This window comes from Salvia splendens, chromosome 13 (genome assembly GCF_004379255.2).
Source record: "Salvia splendens isolate huo1 chromosome 13, SspV2, whole genome shotgun sequence".
NCBI lineage: Eukaryota > Viridiplantae > Streptophyta > Magnoliopsida > Lamiales > Lamiaceae > Salvia > Salvia splendens.
Window position 1 is genome coordinate 2,638,643 of NC_056044.1, and position 20,010 is coordinate 2,658,652.

The window sequence follows — 20,010 nt, forward strand, 5'->3', positions numbered from 1 at the left end:
CCATTTCTGCGGTGCCAACACCATGGCAATGAAGGCAGCAAACAGATGGAGAGACATACAGAGCAATTAAAGAAATCAACTTTCTCTCTTTATAAATCAGATACAGTACAGAGCAACTAAAAAGGTAAATTCCTAAAACTAGAGTTGCTCTTCAAGAATTAAAGGACGATCATATATAGATAGAAAATGCACCCACCATACAAAGTAATAGAGAATCAAAATACAGAAGATGAGTAGGAACCTAATAGAAGATAACAATGTCAAGATAGATAGCCACAAGAAAATTACTACATATTTGATCAAAATCTATGATCCCTTGAGTTTCTTTGAGGGGTTAGCATCGTCAGCATCAGCGTCAGGTTGCTTGGTGGATGACTGAAGCTTCATTCCAATATATTGAATGAGATGCTGAGTCAAACGATCAGCCCACAAATTTCCGTCGACCTTGCAGAGAGAAAGGAGCGTTAGTGCGAAGTCCCGGAAGACGGGAAACCATATACGTAAAGGACCATCCTTTAGGAGGGATAAGGCAGCCTGATCATGATGATCATGCTCAATAGATTGAACCTTGGTTATCAAGTATAGAGCTAAATCAACATTAAAATCATCGGGCCAGTCTGCTCGCACATTGTACATATCCCTCACCATTGATACACATATCTTAGATGTGGCTTTGACATAGTTATCCCTAGGGCGCAGGTGATCGACAACCCAAGAACGATTTGGTGTTTCACCAGATTTTCTGCCCAAAAAAAAAAAGAGATAATGAGAGAGATGGCCAATTATGTGAGGCCGATTTGAGCTTTGACGGGGAGGAAGCAAGAGATAATGAGAGAGGTGTGTAAATTAGTTATAATTGGATTAAACCTTTTACGAGGGAGAGGGAGGGGCGGGTTTCTGGCGGCGGCGGAACCCTTCGCATCCACTCTGCAGGGGAAAGTAAGAGATGAGAGAGATGGGTATGTAAACGTTAAAGGAAAGGCATCGCCGATTTGACCTTTGACGATGGGGAGGGAGGGGCGGTTTTCTGGCGGCGGCGGAGGCCTTCTCATCCATTCTGCACAAAAAAAAAAGAGGGTGAGAGGGAGATAGGTATGTGGTAGAAGACCAATTTGACCTTTGACGACGACGGGGAGGAAGGGGCGGTTTTCTGGCGGAGCCCTTTTCCATTAGCGTCAGATATTTGGGGAACGGAGACGCAGCTGCTATTGGGTTTGTGATTATCAAATACTACTCCCTCTTCAGAGTGTCCACAGGCCGAATGGCCATGCCACGATAAAAAAAAAACTTGTTAGCCGAGTCATGGCAAAATAAATTAAGAAGAAAAAAAAAACACGACTTGTTAGCCGAGTCACCGCAAAATAAATTAAGAAGGAAAAAAAACATTTCTCCTCAGCTGCGGTCCCATCGTGGATTCTCTTATACCATTTATAATTTTGTTTTAACTATTGGCATGAATTTTAAAAAATGATTTGATTTTATAACAAATATAGAAAAAATTAGTAAATAAAATGCAGATCTCACTTTTATATGAATTATTTCCTCCGTCCATAATAGGGGTTTCATTTCTTTCTGACACGAGTATTAAGAAATGTTAAGAAAAGTGGATGGAATAAAATTTGTGTAGTATGGATATCACTTGTATATATTACTACAAGTTTTAAATTATATGAGAAGTGGATTGTGTTAGTTTAATGTTTAACCTCTTTGCCATATATAGGGTAATTATGAGCCATGACTTATATTAGTAGATATACAAAAATGAAAAAAATAGACTTCTATTCATGGACAATGATAATATTAGTTTATAAATAAGACTAAATCACACACATCCGAAATCGTAAAATGAGATATATATAATTTTTTTACAGATAGGAGTATATTATTCATGGAAAATGTGTAATCTTCTAAACCTAAGTGTCATTTTGTATATTGTCAATAAAAGAGTAATTATCATTAGAAAAATATACTCCCTCCGTATGTTATTATTTATTCATTTTTGTCATTTTCGTTCGTTACCCAATAATAGTCTATTTTGATTTTTTTTACCATAAATAATAAGTAGATCATGCATTCCACTAATTCATTTTACTCACATTTTTATTATATAAAACTAATATTCAAAAAGTGTATCTCATATTTCATTAACTTTTTCCATCCACTTTCCTTTACATTTCTTAAATCCGTGCCGAAATAAAATGGATATTTAATGGAGGACGGAGGAAGTATTTTTGTCTAAGATAAGTTGATTTCAATAAGTTAATTAATAATTAATTTTTTTTGTATATGTATAAATGTATAGATAGATAGATTGATGATCACCCTACATTTGAGTAAATATGTCAAAAGAAATGCTAGTAAGTAGTACGGAGTAGTATATATAATGATTTTGTAGATAGTCCAAAGCGTGGAGCTGAAAATGGAATCCGTAATATACACTTTATGGTCAATTTATTAAACTATACTATTACTTATCCGAAATTGGTTAATAATTATAAATCGATGACTACTATTTCCTTATTTTTTTTTAATTCTTTAAAAAAGTGGCGTGTATCGAGCAACTCAAAGTATGTTAATGTATAGTAGTACAATTTATGACCCGACCCATGTACTAATATATATTCAAAAGTTAAAGGCCTTGGACAATGTGGTCCATGTCAATCAGTAGGCATTTATTCACACATCCATGCCCATCACCCAATTTTTTTTATTAATTTAATAGTAGTACTAATTATTTAGTGATAATAAAACGTATCGTAATTAGTGAAATATTTCTCAATAATTTGGAAGTGACTTGAATACCGTTTAATTTATCGCAGTAGATTAATTTGTTTGTACGGCTTAAACTACCCATTTTCTCTTTGACGTAATTCATTTATACTCCGTGGTAGTACTATTTAGTTTTCACAAGGGTAAATTCAATATCCTAAACTAGTTTTTAGTAGCAGATAAATATCCTTTAGTATAAATATAAATTTGATAGTATATTAAATAAACTATAGTACATAAAAGTCATATCATAATCATTGGATATAATAATTATATTTTTATATAAAATATACTACAATTGATTAGGAGTAAGAAACTGCAACATGTTTAATACTATCTTCATGTCATGGTCTGTGTTGTTTGGAAAGGAGTGGAAAGGAAATAAAACTCTAAATATTGTATAAATTTCAAATTATGATCTGAATCGTTAAAAAATGTCAACGGATTATAAAATAATAGTAATAAAATATGTTAACACAATATCAACAGTTGATGTTGTGTTGAAATTATGTTGACATTGTGTTGACATTTTTTGTTGCTATTATTTTGTCATCTGTTGACATTTTCTAACGGTCCAGATTATGGTTTGAAGTTTGTACAAATATATAGAGTTTGCATTTTATCACTATCCTACTTGGAAATATGTTAATTTGGAATAAATTTTTCGGGATAGAAGTAGGATAGTGTATGGATAAGACTTTTATATGTTAATTTGGGATAAAAGTTTCGGGACCGAAGTAGAATAGGGTTTGGATAAGACTTTTATGATGTTGTTTTGTAGAATAGAATAATAACTATGTAATTTACTATTAATATTTTTCTGATTCCAGAATAATTGCATAATTGAGAGACTAGAGTTTCAGTCCAAAATCAAGAATTAAATCCAGAACAGAGAGTTTCATGATGCTGAATCAATAGAAATCTATCTATATCGACACCAACATGAGAGATTTATCTATAAATTGAAAAAAAAAAACCAAAATTCCAAAATCGACCAAATCCACCCTAATCAAATTTAACTTTAACATGTAAAAATTTCAAAATAAAGAGGCTAAATTCCGAAAATTAACGCAAATTTGGATCTAAATCCAACCAAATCAGAATAGGCTAAGTGCCCGCTGCAATGGCGTGAAAGACAACGGCCATGAAACGAATCGCCTCATATCTCCTCAACACAAAATCACCATCGTCTATATGAGGTATACACAATTCAAGTCTTTCCCAGAATCGTTGTCATTTTTCCTCTCTCAACACAAGTCAGCAAGTCAGCAACCCTCTCTCTCTCTCACGCTTTTCATTTTTTTAACGCTGCTTTTGAATAATCCGGTCGACGAGTGAATTATCTCTTGCCGCAAGTAAATAATTTAGTAAGTTTCAATTTTTTAAAAAACTGGACCGAACTGACCGATTAGACCACAAACCGGTATGTTATCTGGTTCGGTTCGCATTATAAACCAGTTAATATTTTAGACTGCGAACCGTCAGAATCGGCAGGTCAGACCGATTGGACTGGTCTATATGAGGTATGCACAATTCAAGTCTTTCCAAGAATTGTTGTCATTTCTCTCTCTCTCTCAACACAAGTTGGCAACCCCCTCTCTCTCTCACGCTTTTCATTTTTCTAACGCCGCTTTTGAATTATTCGGTGGACAAGTGAATTATCCTGCAAGTAAATAATTTAGTAAGTTTCTATGTTTTAAAAACTGGATCGAACTGACCGATTAGACCACAAACCGGTATGTTGTCCGGTCCGGTTCGCACTATAAACCAGTTAATATTTTAGACCACTGCGAACCGCCAGAATCGGCCAGTCAGACCAATTGGATCGGGAACCAAAAACTGGTTTAAATGCTTAATAGGGGTTGAACTCAACCTCTAGGCATAATCACCAACAATTCTACCACTACTTCACATGGACTTCTTGAAAGTAATATGAACATTAGTATTCTTATACTTATTAGACATGAAATATTTTATTTGTGTACACTAATAATGCGTGTTTAATTGTCACGACCGCATTTTCTAAGGATAGAAAACACGGTTGATCGCGACTAGGGGAAGGGTTAAAGAAGCGGGGAAGAAAGGGGAAAACAACACAACTCGACCATAGCTCCAAACAAATGTGAAAATCTCGAAATAAAATCAGAGTTTTGAACAAAATAGACTTGAGTCTTTTAAGATACACAACGGAAGCAAATGAACGCGGTTCCATGTATGAAGACATGAACCCCCGAGAGTCAAAATCTGACTGAATTAAATGTCTTGTCTCAATAGCACTTCCTCCACCACTTCGCTGCTCAACCTGCACATTTAGAAATATATGCAGGGCTGAGTACAAAAAGTACTCAGTGAACACATTGCCGAAAATTACACATATACATTTGAAAATATTGTCATGCCATCATCACAGTAACACTCGGGGGTGTTATTGAAAAGACCCGAGCTTACTAAAAATATCACATTGGGTTGCAACCCCTTTTTCCGGTACTTAGCCATATCTGATCACATTGTGCCGTCGAGATGGTGTTCTCGCACGGTCACCTTCTCTGCCCATCATGTCAGAGGTATTCTTGTGCCGGGAAGGTGGCCACCTTCCACGGTCACCTGCTCTGCCCAACATGTCAGAGGTAGCTTGTGTGCACTAGTCCGAGCGGGGACACCACCCTCACTAGGACCCGAATTCGACTTATATCATCATTCATAATTCACTTGGCCGTAGCCAACAGATAGGCATCATACACAAAACATTTATGGCATGACAACATCATTAAAATCACAAACATATGTTCTTGTTTTCATAAAATACGATTTGTATTTTAGTATAAGAAAGCTCACCTTGATCGTTTAGTTCACAAGTATTTTCTTCCCCTTGGTATCACATTTCGCTTGCGAGGTTTCACCTTTAGCATTTAGATAATACAAAATTCAACACCACAAAACAAGCCAAAAAATAAAATGCATGCATCCTAAGGCATCGATTATTCTATCGATACGATTATGAATTCTTTTATCTCGTTTCTCGGTTTTCGCATATTTTTTATTATTCGGCGGCCGCCCAAGGCGTCGCTTGAGACGCCGGTCGGCCGCTTACGCCCATAATTCCTTCGTTGGTTCCTCGTATTTTCCATCATAATATCGAACAAAAATCCCAAAATTTATGTAAGCGCATAATTGAATTATCGCAACTATTTCCCCTTTGTTAAGAAAAATTATGTGTTTTCCGGACTTGGGATAAATTATTCATACTTCAAAATTATCTTGAAATTAATTAAATAATTTTGTCACGATTAATTATCGGCCCAAAGATTTATTTAAAAGCCCAAGACTTAATTATTTCCCCACCTTATATCTCCAATTTAATTAAGAAGCCCCAACAAAATAAAAAGATAAAAGAGGGGCCCATTTCATATTTTATTTGCAGCCCAAGAAAATGGCCCACCAACAATACTCTATTCCCCACTATCGGCACTTCACTCCCTTCTCCCATTTCCTTTTTCCCAATTGAAACAAAACCCCAATTGAAGAAGACCCTCAATTCCGTCGACTTCCCCAATCCTCCTCACGACGCCGGCCGCTGCTCGCCGGGGAGATCTCTCTCTCGTAAGTCGCGTCGATCGGTGCATCAGGCAGAGCGACTGCACGCCGTCCTTATCGACGACGACAACCTCGTCGGGGAAGGGTTGCTGCCGTCGCCGTCGTCTACACGCCATCCAGCCGAGCCACCTTCGCCGTCAGACGTCGGGAGACGCTGCTGCCGCGCGTCCAGACCCTCCACCATCACGTCAACCCCCACGCCGGCGGCATCTGCTCGTCGATCAGCTACTGCTCGCCCCTCCGTCGCACGCCGCGTGGGGTCACTGCTGACGTACTGCAGCGCCGAGTCCGGCGCCTGCTGTCGCTGCCCATTGTTGTTGTACGGTGGCTGCTCGATGGTCTCTGAACAGCTCCGAAACGATACCGCGCAGCCCCGAAACCAACCCGAACCACCCCGCAAGTAAAGTTCTTACGTTGATTTAGTGAAATTAAAGTTCGATTCTTTGATTCGGTTTTGTTTTGGTCACTAGATTATTGGATTGGTTACAGAGTTATGAGATGCACAAAATTGAGGCTATTGTTAGAGGAATTGAGGTACCTTCGGAGAGGAGAAATTGCCTAGCAGCAAAAGGAATTGGATTCTAGACAGTTTTGTTATTTTTCTTTTTCCTCAAACTGTGATGTCAAGCAAATTGTGGCAGGAGTCAGTAAATTGCGTTTTTGCACTCGCCGATCATTCAAAGATTTGGAATTGAATTTGAAGGGGTTATACCTTTTTGCTTGATTGAGCAGTTGCGATTGCAAGGAGATTTCTCTACGTTGGTTTCCTCCGATTTTGAATTTATGAGATTTTTGTCGTGACTAATATAGGTGGGGGTTTGGACGTGAGGTGTGTGAATGATTCGTAAATGTGTACATATACAAGGATGCAAGTGATAAGATGCTAGTGGAGACTTATCTTTTAAAAATATTCTCTGTTAGATGATAGGATATGATTTGCCTACTAATTAAATTCTGCATTTAATGCTGTGTTGAAAAAAAATCTATTCTATGTATCTGCCCTCCCTCATTTTTATTTTTATATTTTATTTGTGTATTAAAGTAATTATTTGAATATTTATTCACTTGTTCATTTAATTTTGTGTAGGTATAATCGGATCAAGTTCGTGGCCGTCCATGTTGAAGTACTTGATTTTCGTAGAACGCAGGATGTATAGATTAAATTAAGTTTTGTTGGACTTTTATCGGATGTATCGGACATTATAATTTTGATTTTGGAATCTTATTTATTTATTTAAATTTATTATATTCATATAGGTGTAATATATTTACGTGTTCTATTTATTTGCCTAACGTCAAAACAAACAACATCGAAAATCTATCGTAGCTCGGATTTAAATTGCATAAAAGTTACTTATATAGATAATCAAGCTAATAATATAGTTTATAATAATATCGGCTCAGCGGGTCGTTACATTAATAGCAAAGTAATTAGTACTAGTTATGATATTTAATTATCATCCACTTTAATTATGTATCGCTTATTACTGCTTGTTTTAATATTAGTTGTATATTGCTCTCTCCATCTCATAAGAATATGCACTGTTTCATTTTTAGTTCATTCTACAAGAATATGCACCTTCCAATTTTGAAAATTCTTTTCTCTCTAATATGGTGAGACTCATTCCCCACCAAAAATACTTTAATTACTTTTTTCTCTACCTTTCTCTTGTTTTACCAATTTTGTATTAAAACTACGAACTCAAAACGCATATTCTTTGAGGACAGAGGGGTATGAATATGTGATTAGTTATGGATTTGGATCCCCTGCGGTGCACAACACTGCTGTGCACCTTACAAAATTATTTTTAAATAATAAAAAAAATATTTTTTTATTGTTTTGTGAGGTGCACAGCAGTGCTGTGCACCGCAGGGGATCCAAATCCGATTAGTTATACTTAAAGTTTACTATTTGTTTATATTAATAATTATAGTTTCTTACTATTTACTAAATATATATTTTTAATGTTTATTTATAAATTGTTACGTATAATACTTCATATGTCCCTAAAGAATATTCACTTTGAGTTTGACACGGATTTTAATGCAAAATTGGTAAAGTAAGAGAGAGGTGAAGAGAAAAAATAATTTAAGTATTGCTAGTGGGGAATGAGTCTCATCTTATTTAATATGCAAATACTACTCCCTCTTTGCAGTGTCCATATTTTATTTCTATCAATCCCTAAGAAGGAATATGCATTGGGCTGGATAAATTTAACTGGTGAGTTGGGCTTTTTTGAAAATAATCCTGCTACAAAACATGGGTTTAGAGGATATAAAATGACCCAATCCATTTCAAACCCACCTACAAAACATGCCCTTAATTTTTTATTTTACTTAACTTTTTGCAGTGTTACCTAATTTATAACTTTTTAATCGTACATCAGCTTGTACGGAGTAGTATTTTCAATTTGTTATCCGTCCACTAACAAGATGATTGGGCAAAGAAATTGGTGCGCCAACTGAATAAAGATATCAACACGTCACACACCTATATACGATGAAGGGACGACTTTAGTGATATGGATTCATATCATATATCCATTAATCCAAGATATATACCTTTTTAATGATTGATCTATAAAACAAAACTAAAAAAAAGTGGATTTAACCTTCAAAAACTAGATCTAAAGGATTTGATGTGAGACAATTATTGACGGAGAAGAAAAATTCTAAACTATCTTCAAGAATGAATCAAATATATTCACATGTCATTTGAGCCATACCTCTACTTATCATCATACTTGAATGAATCAGTATATGATCAAGCAACCTATAAAATAAAAATTAGATAGAAACTCTCACGGAGAAACAAATCTCACAAGGTACAATGTTCATCAAAAGCCCTGATTAAAATGAAATAAATGGCTATTCATAGTTAGACTCAAATCCCATGAAAAATGTCCCACAAATCTATCCTAGCCGTATGACACCCGGTCGGGTGGCTTTGTGGCACAAGAAAGTGCCACATTACTTTGTGGCACGCTGTCAGCCGCTGCTCTCTTGCCGCTGGCACGGCGCTACTCGATGCATCGAGCACGTCCGTGCTAGCGAGCAGGCGACGTGGTAGCGTGTGATTGGCCAACGGCATATCCGTTGGAAAATCATTTTATTTTTTTTTAAATCGAAAATAATAACAAAAAATAAAAAAAATACTTTCCCAATCCCAAAAAATGGCCGTTTTTTGCCCGTTTTTCTGTATTTTTGTTTTTTGTTTTATTTTTTCCCTAAAATCATTTATAAATACACACATTAATCATCCATTTTCACATCAAATCATCTCTCATTCATATTTTTCACACAACTTATCTACACCTTCATCTCTCACTCAAAACCTCAAATGGATTTCACCCATCTCATTGCGGAAGCGGAGCGCGCAGAACAAGTATACTACGAACAACATCGTGCTGCTTATGAAGCATATGTCACAGCGAATACCCCCGCCCCTTCTCAACCAACTAGATCAACTCGCCGCTACATCCATCGTGACCGGGAGGGAGCCCACGAAAGGCTCGTTGCCGACTATTTTACCGACCCGCCGCGGTTACCGGAAGATTACTTTAGGTGCCGTTTTCACATGTCAAAGCGATTGTTTATGCATATTGTCAACACATTGTCCACCCGTGTTGAATTCTTCCAAACAGGTCCAGATGCAACCGGTCGGCAAAGTCTCTCGGCGTTGCAGAAATGTACGTGTGTCATCCGACAACTTGCTACTGGGCAAACGACCGACCTCTTCGACTAGTATTTGCATGTCGGTGAGTCCACTGGAATCCTTTGTCTTAAAATTTTTTGCGAGGGCGTTCGTACAACTTTCGGTGATGAATTCCTTCGGGCACCCACCACCGATGATTGCCAACGGTTGCTTCGTCTTCACGAATCAGTCCATGGCTTTCCCGGAATGCTTGGCAGCATTGACTACATGCATTGGAGGTGGAAGAATTGTCCGACTGCTTGGAGGGGACAACACTTAAGTGGCCACAAAGGCGGCGGCCCAACACTTATCCTTGAAGCGGTCACCGACTACCGCCTATGGATTTGGCATGCATATTTCGCTGTTGCCGGATCTAACAACGACTTGAACGTGCTCTATTCTTCACCCCTTTTCAATGATGTGTTGAATGGTGTAGCACCGGCGATCGACTTCAATTGCCCGTTGACCGTATCTGCTCCGGTCGACTTCCAGTCGTTGATCGACTTCAATTGCCCATCGACTTCCAGCCGTTGACCGTATCAATTGCCCCGGTCGACGAAACAGCCTTGTCCACAAGGCTGAAAAATGGAAACTGGCCTCTTACATCTGCCTCATCCATCCAAGTGGCGTCATCGTCCTCTAACCCAACCCATCTAATGAGGATCTGCTCGACGGCTTCGCCCTTCCGCAGCTCAGTTCGCCTCGCCAGCACCTTGTCGGGAAGGAAAAGATGGTCAGCGTTGATGAGGCCGTCAGGAAGCGTGGCCTCCACCGGTGCCTCTCCAATGGCATGTTTGAGGAGTGAGACGTGGAACACCGGGTGGATGCGGGCCGAGTCGAGAAGCTGCAGGCGACAAGCCGTTGTTCCAATGCGAGCTTCGACTCTAAAGGGGCCAACTTCCTGTTGCGGGCAGTGAAGAGTGAGGACCGACGGTGGGGGCGGACCATAAATAGACCATATCACCCACACTGAATTCGACGTCTCGGCCCTGCTTGTTTGCGGAAGCTCTCAACGTTCCTGGGCACGCCTTAAGTGATGGCGCAGCAGCTCCAACACCTCATCGCGAGAGCGAAAAGTGTCCAGAACAGACTGTGCCCGAACCTCCCCTGGAAGAAAAGCGTGCACAGTGGACGGGGGGCGACCGTACACTGCCTCGAACGGGGTCATGCCCGAAGCTGAGTGAGTGCTTGTGTTGTAACAGTATTCCGCCCATGCTAGCCATTTGTTCCACTGCTTCGGCCGGTCAGATGAAAAACAACGCAAATATGTCTGCAAGCACCGGTTTAAAACCTCCGTCTGGCCGTCGGTTTCGGGGTGGTAAGCGGAACTCATCTTAAGTGTGGTACTTGTGGCACGAAACAGCTCCTTCCAAAAAGAGCTGAGGAAGACAGGGTCGCGATCCGATACGATCGATCTAAGAATTCCATGAAGCCGAACCACCTCACCTGTCAACAATTCCGCTACCTGCCGGGCCGTGAAGGGGTGTCTAAGGCTGATGAAGTGAGCATATTTTGAAATGCGATCGACGACGAAGAAAATGCAGTCGAGACCCCCCGCTCTCGGCAGCCTAGAAACAAAATCCATGCTGATATCCTCCCAAATCCGATCCGGAATCGGTAAGGGCTGCAGGAGACCGGCTGGAGACTTGGTCTCGGTCTTATGCCTCTGACACGTCGCGCATGCCGCGACAAAATTGGTGACTTGTTTCATCATTCCGGGCCAGTAAACGTTTGAGGCAATCCGGCGATACGTACGGTAAGCCCCCGGATGGCCCCCTGTAGGTGTGATATGGAACTCGGCAAACAACCTTGGAATCCAGGGAGAACGGGGCGGAACGACTATCTCGGTCTTATGCCACTGACACGTCGCGCACCCGCGACGAAATTGGTAACTTATTTCATCATTACGGGCCAGTAAACGTTTGAGGCAATCCGGCGATACGTACGGTAAGCCCCCGAATGGCCCCCTGTAGGTGTGATATGGAACTCGACAAGCAACCTTGGAATCTAGGGAGGGGCGGAACGACTATCCTCTCCTTGTAGAACAAAGTTCCATGAATCAGCTCGTAATGTGGGGAAGTCGGCTGGCCGGCTTCCAAAGCGGTCTTGATCTTAGCGATGGCCGGGTCGGACGGTAGAGTCTCTTGGACCGACGACCACTCTGGCCATGACGGAATTGAAATGGCCGAGAGTTCCAACGCCTCCTCGTCTCGCCGGGATAGATCGTCGGCCGCCTTATTTAACTTGCCCTCCTTGTAAACGATGGCGAAGTCGTAGCCTAAGAGTTTTGCCGCCCAGTTTTGTTGCGTCGGATTAGCTAGGGGATGGGCTAGTAGTTGGAGCAGACTACGCTGATCCGTGTGTACTACGAAGTGGCGACCCAACAAGTAAGGGCGCCAATGATGGATTGCGAGGACGAGGGCCATGAGTTCCTTCTCGTACGCTGAATTGGCTAACCAACGAGAGGATAAAGTCTTGCTGAAATAGGCCACCGGCTGACGGTCCTGCATTAAAACTGCCCGACGGTCCTGCATTAAAACTGCCCCAAGGCCCCTGCCCGAGGCGTCGCACTCTATTACGAATTCCTTCGTGAAATCCGGCATCCTGAGGAACGGTGCTGATGTCAATGCTGATTTGAGAGCGTCGAAGGCGGAGGCCGCTGCCGTCGGCTAAATCCAGGCTGCTTTGGGTTAGGGTGCCAGTGGCTTATTCAGGAGCTCCGACAACGGGGCCGCAATCTTGCCGTAGTCCCGGATAAAACGGTGGTAGTGACCTGTTAACCCAAGGAATCCTCGAACACTTTAAGGATTTTGGAGTCGGCCAGCGGAGGACGACCGAGATCTTGGCGGGGTCCATTTTAACTCCTTCAAAGGACACGATGTGACCGAGATATTCGACGCTAGCCCAACCTAGAAGACACTTCTTTGCGTTGACGACGAGGGTATGATTGTTCAAGCCCTCGAAAACCTGGCGGAGGTGGTGCATATGATCTGCTCGTGTCGCGCTATAGACGAGGATGTAGTCAAAAAACACCAAAACAAATTCCGAAGTGCCGGTTGGAAGATGTCGTTCATCAAACTTTGGAATGTGGCTAGAGCGTTGGTGAGGCCGAATGGCATAACAAGGAACTCGTAATGGTCGGAGTAAGTCCGAAAAGCTGTTTTGGGAACGTCGTCGGGTGCCACCCTAATCTGGTGGTATCCTGTCTTCAGATCTATTTTGCTAAACCACCTGGCCCCATGTAATTCGTCGAGTAATTCCTGGATCACTGGAATAGGATATATGTCCAGTACCGTCTGTTTGTTAAGCTCCCTATAGTCTACGCAAAACCTCCATGAACCATCTTTCTTGCGGACGAGGAGGACCAGGCTAGAGAAAGGGCTAGTGCTCGGTTGAATCACTCCGGAGGTCAACATCTCGGCGACGAGCTTCTCCATTTCATCTTTCTGCAAGTGGTTATACCGATAGGGGCGGACAGAAACGGGGTTGGTGCCTTGGAGGAGGGGTATCCTGTGGTAAATGCGGCGGTGGAGGCAGTCCCGCGGTCTCCCTTGTGATCGCTGGAAATTCCTCGATCAATTTGAGCAGTTGCGACCGGGCCGCCGAGGACAGGGCCGAGTCGATCCCGAAAGGCTCTGCCACAGTCGCTTTCTCCATTGCGTGGAGGACCCAGCAACAGTCTCATTCCTCGAGGCAACGGAGATCCTGGGTGGAGCAAGCCCGGCGCATGAAAGACGGGCCGTCCTTGAGTTAAACGGGGCGGCCGTTTACTGTAAAATCCATGGACGATCGCTGCCAATTTGCCACGACGTAGCCGAGGGAGGCGAGCCATGCGACACCCAGAATGACGTCGATGTTCCGGAGGGGAAAACGTAGCAAGACACCACAAATTCCTCATTCTCCAATGTTAGCGACACGTCCCTGCAAATTCCCGATGCACGACGTGTGGAGCCGTCGCCCAGTACCACCGAGTAGGGTGAAGTAGGGGTAACTGGCAGCTGGAGCCGCTGGGCGCACTGCTCAAATATGAAACAGTAGTTGGCGCCGATATCGACCATCACCTTAACCTGTTGTGAAGAAATTCTCCCAAATAATTTCATCGTATTGTCGTGTCCAGGCCGTTCAGGGACAGAATAGAAAGTTGCGGTTCAGCCCCGATTTCCCACACTTCAGATTCCTCGGTCTCAGAGTCCGCGGCCAAATCTTCGTTCTCCTCGCAGATCAGGACGTTGAGAGTCTTGGGGGGCATCTATGGGCCGGTCCGAACTTCAGCCCGCACTTGACACAGGTACCTGCTGCAATGTGCCGCCTATATTCCTCCGGAGACACGTTCTGGAAACGTTTCGATACCGGCTTCAACGAGGCCGCTGAGTAAGAGGGGGTTTGGGAGTACCCCTTTGTGACAGAACGGGTTGAGTGAGTTGTATACGGGTGTGCCTGGGTGGGTGATTGGGAAGGCGCAGGTCGCTGGGGCTGGGTGGACGCCATCAAGTCTATATCCAGCGCCAATTCGACCGCATCCTCATAGGTAGTGATTTTGGAGGCCTTCATTTGTAGACGGACCTTCGGGCGGAGTGCTGCCATGAAGAATCCCAAGTACTGCTGACACGAGATGTCCGGAACCTGCGCGAGGCATGCCTCAAAAACCGCCACGAATTCTGTCAGAGAGCCAGTGTGGCGGACTGCGGCGAATGCTTCATACTCATTTAAAGCCCCAGTGCCGCCAAAACGTTTCATCAACTCCCTTGCGAAGCGAGCCCACGTCAGATCCGGAACCCGATGTCGCATCAACTGGTACCAAGGGAGGGCAGCGCCTGCCAAGGCCACCATTGTGATGCCAACCTGGTCCTCGGAAGAGGTTCCCGAGATCAAAAAGTATTGCTCCGCCCGTGCAAGTCATGCGAGGGTGTCCGAGCCATCAAAGGTGGGCATGGGCGACGCCGAAGCCCCACCAGTGGTTGCCTTCTTTGACCCCTGATCCGCTGAGGTGGATCCGTCGTCGGGGTTGGAAGTGTCCTTGAGTTTCAGTGAAGCGAAACCCGCGCGCATCTCCTGGAGCATGGCGCTCAGTTCTGTTCGTACCTCTGTCACCTGATCATCAGTGCGGCGGAACTGGGCATTCAGCTCCTTCACTGCCGCATCCAACAGGAGTCTACCCTGCTGCAAATCCTCCGTCGCCTTCTCCAATTCATCCAGTCGCGTGTCCGCTCGAGAGTTCACCATCGTTCACCGCACCAATTGTTAGGAGTGAAAGGCGGATGGAAGTCAGGGAGCACGAGTTATGCTCTCCTGATTGTCACTAATCAAACCACCAGCTGCAACTACAGATAAAGAGGGGAACGATCACTTTTATTGAAGAGAATATAGAGAAATAACAATCCACCGCAGAGGCCTACGACCAAGTTGTCCAAAACAATTGATCTATCTCCCTAGCTTACACTTATTTATACTGTAAAGTAAATAACTAGAATGCATAAAAATAGGAACTCCATGATTTACTCAATCTACTCCTCGATCTGCTGCTTCACCGCGCCTGCTTCCTTGATTTTCTCGCTTTCCCCAACTGCCTTCCTACTTCCTCGGCGGCTGTATAACTTCCAACCGTTGACCGTATCATGGGCCTGGAAATTGGTTCCGTTTATCCTCATCCTCCATAGCCACTTGCAAGGCTATCTGGTCTTGAACCTCCAGAAGCCCTGTCAATATTTCTTCCAGGACTATGTGACTCAAGCATATTGACACTGGAAACCATCAATACATCTGTTACGTCTGAATTAATTTCAAATCCTTCTTGAAGATCAGGGCATTACTCCATGAATTTAAGAAGGAAATCTCAGAATTCGAAGACTGAAGGGAAAAAAGGCTTAGATTTAGTCAGAGGAGGTTTCTCCCTTGGCAGGTCATTCTCTCTAGAGATTTCAGAGGATGTCTGCTTCATGTTAATGCTTGATGATTCTACAATGCTCTCTGCATAGATCACAACATCTTTCTTGTCCACATGACCCTTGTACGTCATTTAAAGATAATGATTCCTTGGAAGTTTCGCATGCGAAATGAGTTCTAGGCAACATAGATTTTGTGTTAACTGCTTCAGCTTCCAAGGATCGAGAAATCAAACTTGAGAGCGAGGGTGTTTACCTGCCAACCGCTAAATAATTGCGTAATCCCGGCTCATAAATCATGAAAAACATTCACAACTTGGACAGTACTTATAACTGGATAAACAAACAGACATATCATTCCTGATCCTGCTGGCCGGGATTGAGTAAGTACATCTTTAAATAAACCAGGCACTGCTATTCATTTCTTGCATACTAGCGGAGCTTTTTATTTTAATAATTATGCAGAATCATCCATAGGAACGAAAGCAGGAGCCTTCCAAATATTTTCAATATGTAACAATTGAATATTTCCATAGACTTCACCAAAACTCGATGATGATAAAGATTTTAGAGCAAAAAAAAACAGAGATTTTTTACTAACTACAATATTCAGTGTTGACCAAATTACGACAACATGTAGAGGTCCAAGCTCAGCAAAGCTTGCCTCAAAGATCAACATGTATTACATCCTAAAACACCACCACAAAAATTTTAAAGTTAGCATGGTGATGAGAGAATAAAGTTGAGAATCTTGAACGAGTAGGAAAAATGTGTATCTAGAAGACTCGTTTGCTTCATTTGTTTGCTGCAAGAAGCAATGTTTGCTTCTATGTTGTAGATTCTTCTCTTTACAACAGGCAAACTAGAATTTATTTAAGTTAAATCTACTAAGTATGTCCTAATAGATTTATTGAATAGCCATTGTGTAGTTTCCTCCATTTCTGTGGTGCCAAAACCATGGCAATGAAGGCAGCAAACAGATGGAGAGACATACAGAGTAATTAAAGAAATCAACTCTCTCTTTATAAATCAGATACAGAGCAACTAAAAAGGTAAATTCCTAAAACTAGAGTTGATCTCCAAGAATTAAAGGACGATCATATATAGATAGAAAATGCACCCACCATACAAAGTAATAGAGAATCAAAATACAGAAGATGAGTAGGAACCTAATAGAAGATAACATTGTCAAGATAGATAGCCACAAGAAAATTACTACATATTTGATCAAAATCTATGATCCCTTGAGTTTCTTTGAGGGGCTAGCATCGTCAGCATCAGCATCAGCATCAGCATCAGCATCAGCATTAGCATCAGCGTCAGGATGCTTGGTGGATGACTGAAGCTTCATTCCAATATATTGAATGAGATGCTGAGTCAAACGATCTGCCCACAAATTTCCGTCGACCTTGCAGAGAGAAAGGAGCGTTAGTGCGAAGTCCCGGAAGACGGGAAACCATATACGTAAAGGACCATCCTTTAGGAGGGATAAGGCAGCCTGATCATGATGATCATGCTCAATAGATTGAACCTTGGTTATCAAGTATAGAGCTAAATCAACATTAAAATCATCGGGCCAGTCTGCTCGCACATTGTACATATCCCTCACCCTTGATACACACATCTTAGATGTGATTTTGACATATCTATCCCCAGGGCGCAGCTGATCGGCAACCCAAGAACGATTTGGTGTTTCACCAGATTTTCTGCCCAAAAAAAACAAGAGATAATGAGAGAGATGGCCAATTATGTGAGGCCGATTTGAGCTTTGACGGGGAGGAAGCAAGAGATAATGAGAGAGGTGTGTAAATTAGTTATAATTGGATTAAACCTTTTACGAGGGAGAGGGAGGGGCGGGTTTCTGGCGGCGGCGGAACCCTTCGCATCCACTCTGCAGGGGAAAGTAAGAGATGAGAGAGATGGGTATGTAAACGTTAAGGGAAAGGCATCGCCGATTTGACCTTTGACGACGGGGAGGGAGGGGCGGTTTTCTGGCGGCGGCGGAGGCCTTCTCTTCCATTCTGCACAAAAAAAAGAGAAGAGAGAGAGGGTGAGAGGGAGATAGGTATGTGAAGGTAGGGTAGAAGACCAATTTGACCTTTGACGACGGGGAGGAAGGGGTGGTTTTCTGGCGGAGCCCTTTTCCATTAGCGTCAGATATTTGGGGAACGGAAACGCAGCAGCTATTGGGTTTGTGATTATCAAATACTACTCCCTCTTTACAGTGTCCATATTTTATTTCTATCAATCCCTAAGAAGGAATATGCATTGGGCTGGATAAATTTAACTGGTGAGTTGGGCCTTTTTTGAAAATAATCCTGCTACAAAACATGGGTTTAAAATGACCCAATCCATTTCAAACCCACCTACAAAACATGCCCTTAATTTTTTATTTTACTTAACTTTTTGCTGTGTTACCTTATTTATCACTTTTTAATTGTGCATCAACTTGTACGGAGTAGTATTTTCAATTCGTTATCCGTCCACTAACAAGATGATTGGGCTAAGAAATTGGTGCGCCAACTGAACGAGGGCCACCCGTCTGAGTGAAACCTTCTGGACTCCGAATGCATGTGCCATGATACCCGGTCGGGTGACGTGCTAAATATGGGTCACCCGTCCGGGTGCGTCCTCCGTGGCCGCTGCTAAGACGTTCTTCGCTGCCGGCACGACGGACTTCAATGACTCTTCTTGCATCGCCTTCTGAATGAAACTAGAAAGACTCTCTTGTAGACCGTCATGGACCTAGTCACGGGCCGTCCGTCCATCATCAATAAGTTCGTATCATCTATGTGAGATGGAATCCACGAGCTCAACTGAATTGCAAGAGAGAATATGTGAGCACAACTGCATGGATCAAGAAAGAGCCCTTGTTGATCATAACCGTTGGAAGCTCTTTGCTTTTTTCAGTTTAGTTTGTTGTAACTTCTAGTGTAGCTCAATAGTTTGTTGAGAGCAGTTGTGGTGTATTCACTTAGTTATATCTATACTACTTCTTCATGAAGTTAGTAACAGATTCGAGTGTATCAAGTTCCAAAAGTTGAATAAGAGTTTTTCATTTTGTTTTCTTAAGTTTGAGTGTTACTCCATACATTTCACAAATCAAGTTCTTCGTTCATTCTTGTAATCCTAGTTTGTTCTTGCTGATCTTTCTTGATTCTATAACAAGTGGCACCGTCCGGTGGGAAAATAAGAACAAAGCTTGGGCGATTGCAATTGGTTTCTGGTTGTTTTGAGGATATTTCTGCTGCTGCACATCATCTGCTTGAAGGATGGCAATGTTAAGACTAGAGGCTGAAAAATTCACTGGTTCCAACGATTTTGGACTTTGGCGAATGAAAATCCGTTATGTTGATCCAGCAGGGGTTGTCTGCTGCACTCGAAAAGAAAAAAAGGAAAATGAAAAAGGAAAGGCCGAGCTGGACGAGAAGGCTGCAGCCAAGTTGGCAGAAATTCAAGCAAAGGCTCATAGTGTTGTGATCCTGTGTTTAGACGATAAAGCCCTTCAAGAAGTGGCTAAGGAGACCACTGCCGCAAACATTATAGCCAAGTTGGAGAGTCTTTATTTGACTCGATCTCTGGCGAATAGGCTGTGCATGAAGCAGAGGTTGTATGCCTATAAGTTCCAGGAAGACAAGGGAAATTGTGAATAGATGGAGGAGTTTTCCAAGATGATTGATGATCTTGAAAATATATATGTTAATATAGGAGATGAAGATCAAGCCATCTTGTTGCTCACTGCTTTACCGAAGAGTTTTGATCATCTTCATGATGCCATGGTGTATGGGAGGGAGAAAACCATCACCTTATCATAAGTGAAGGCTGCATCGAGAGCAAAGGAATTTCAGAAAGGTGCTTCAAGATCTCAAGAAAGTGCAGCTGAAAGCTTACACATTAAGAAGTTCAAGAAGCCTAAGCCCAAGAAGAAATTTGAGATTGCTAAGGCCTCGAGCTCTGAAGTAAAGGAGACAAGATCATGTCACTGGTGCAAGAAATCAGGACACCTCAAAAAGGACTGCTTTGCTTGGAAAAAGAAGCAGGCATCTGAGGGGAAAAATCATAACAATGCAG

The 20,010-nt window shown here is 42.3% G+C and overlaps 1 protein-coding gene and 1 long non-coding RNA gene across 4 annotated transcripts; both read right to left on the reverse strand.

Annotated features, from left to right (window-relative positions):
* Positions 1–66: 66 nt before the first annotated feature.
* LOC121761683 lies at positions 67–18,174 on the reverse strand. 3 transcript variants are annotated; one of them, XM_042157320.1, is made up of 6 exons: positions 18,038–18,174; positions 17,901–17,960; positions 17,771–17,830; positions 17,549–17,645; positions 17,174–17,347; positions 67–306 (listed from the first exon to the last, which is right to left on the reverse strand). In XM_042157320.1, the coding sequence occupies exons 1-5, from the start codon at positions 18,085–18,087 to the stop codon at positions 17,174–17,176; spliced, it is 441 nt and encodes a 146-aa protein (XP_042013254.1). In that variant the 5' UTR covers positions 18,088–18,174; the 3' UTR covers positions 67–306. The 3 variants fall into 3 exon arrangements, with proteins under 3 accessions (XP_042013254.1, XP_042013252.1, XP_042013253.1); XM_042157318.1 differs by having other exon boundaries at positions 17,174–17,645; positions 18,038–18,172; XM_042157319.1 differs by lacking the exon at positions 67–306 and having other exon boundaries at positions 17,018–17,645; positions 18,038–18,172.
* Positions 5,052–7,349, reverse strand: LOC121761685. Its single transcript, XR_006042069.1, has 4 exons — positions 7,076–7,349; positions 6,902–6,978; positions 5,605–5,669; positions 5,052–5,071 (listed from the first exon to the last, which is right to left on the reverse strand). It is a non-coding gene; the product is annotated as an uncharacterized LOC121761685 (long non-coding RNA).
* Positions 18,175–20,010: the final 1,836 nt, after the last annotated feature.

Excerpts from the sequence above, each read along its gene's own strand:
- LOC121761683 (XM_042157318.1), bottom strand. The coding sequence starts at position 18,087 with ATGGAAAAGGGCTCCGCCAGAAAACCACCCCTTCCTCCCCGTCGTCAA. Across the intron at positions 17,961-18,037 it reads CTTCCTCCCCGTCGTCAAAG|AATGGAAGAGAAGGCCTCCG; the intron begins GTCAAATTGGTC and ends TTTTTTGTGCAG. Across the intron at positions 17,831-17,900 it reads CTCCCTCCCCGTCGTCAAAG|AGTGGATGCGAAGGGTTCCG; the intron begins GTCAAATCGGCG and ends TTTCCCCTGCAG.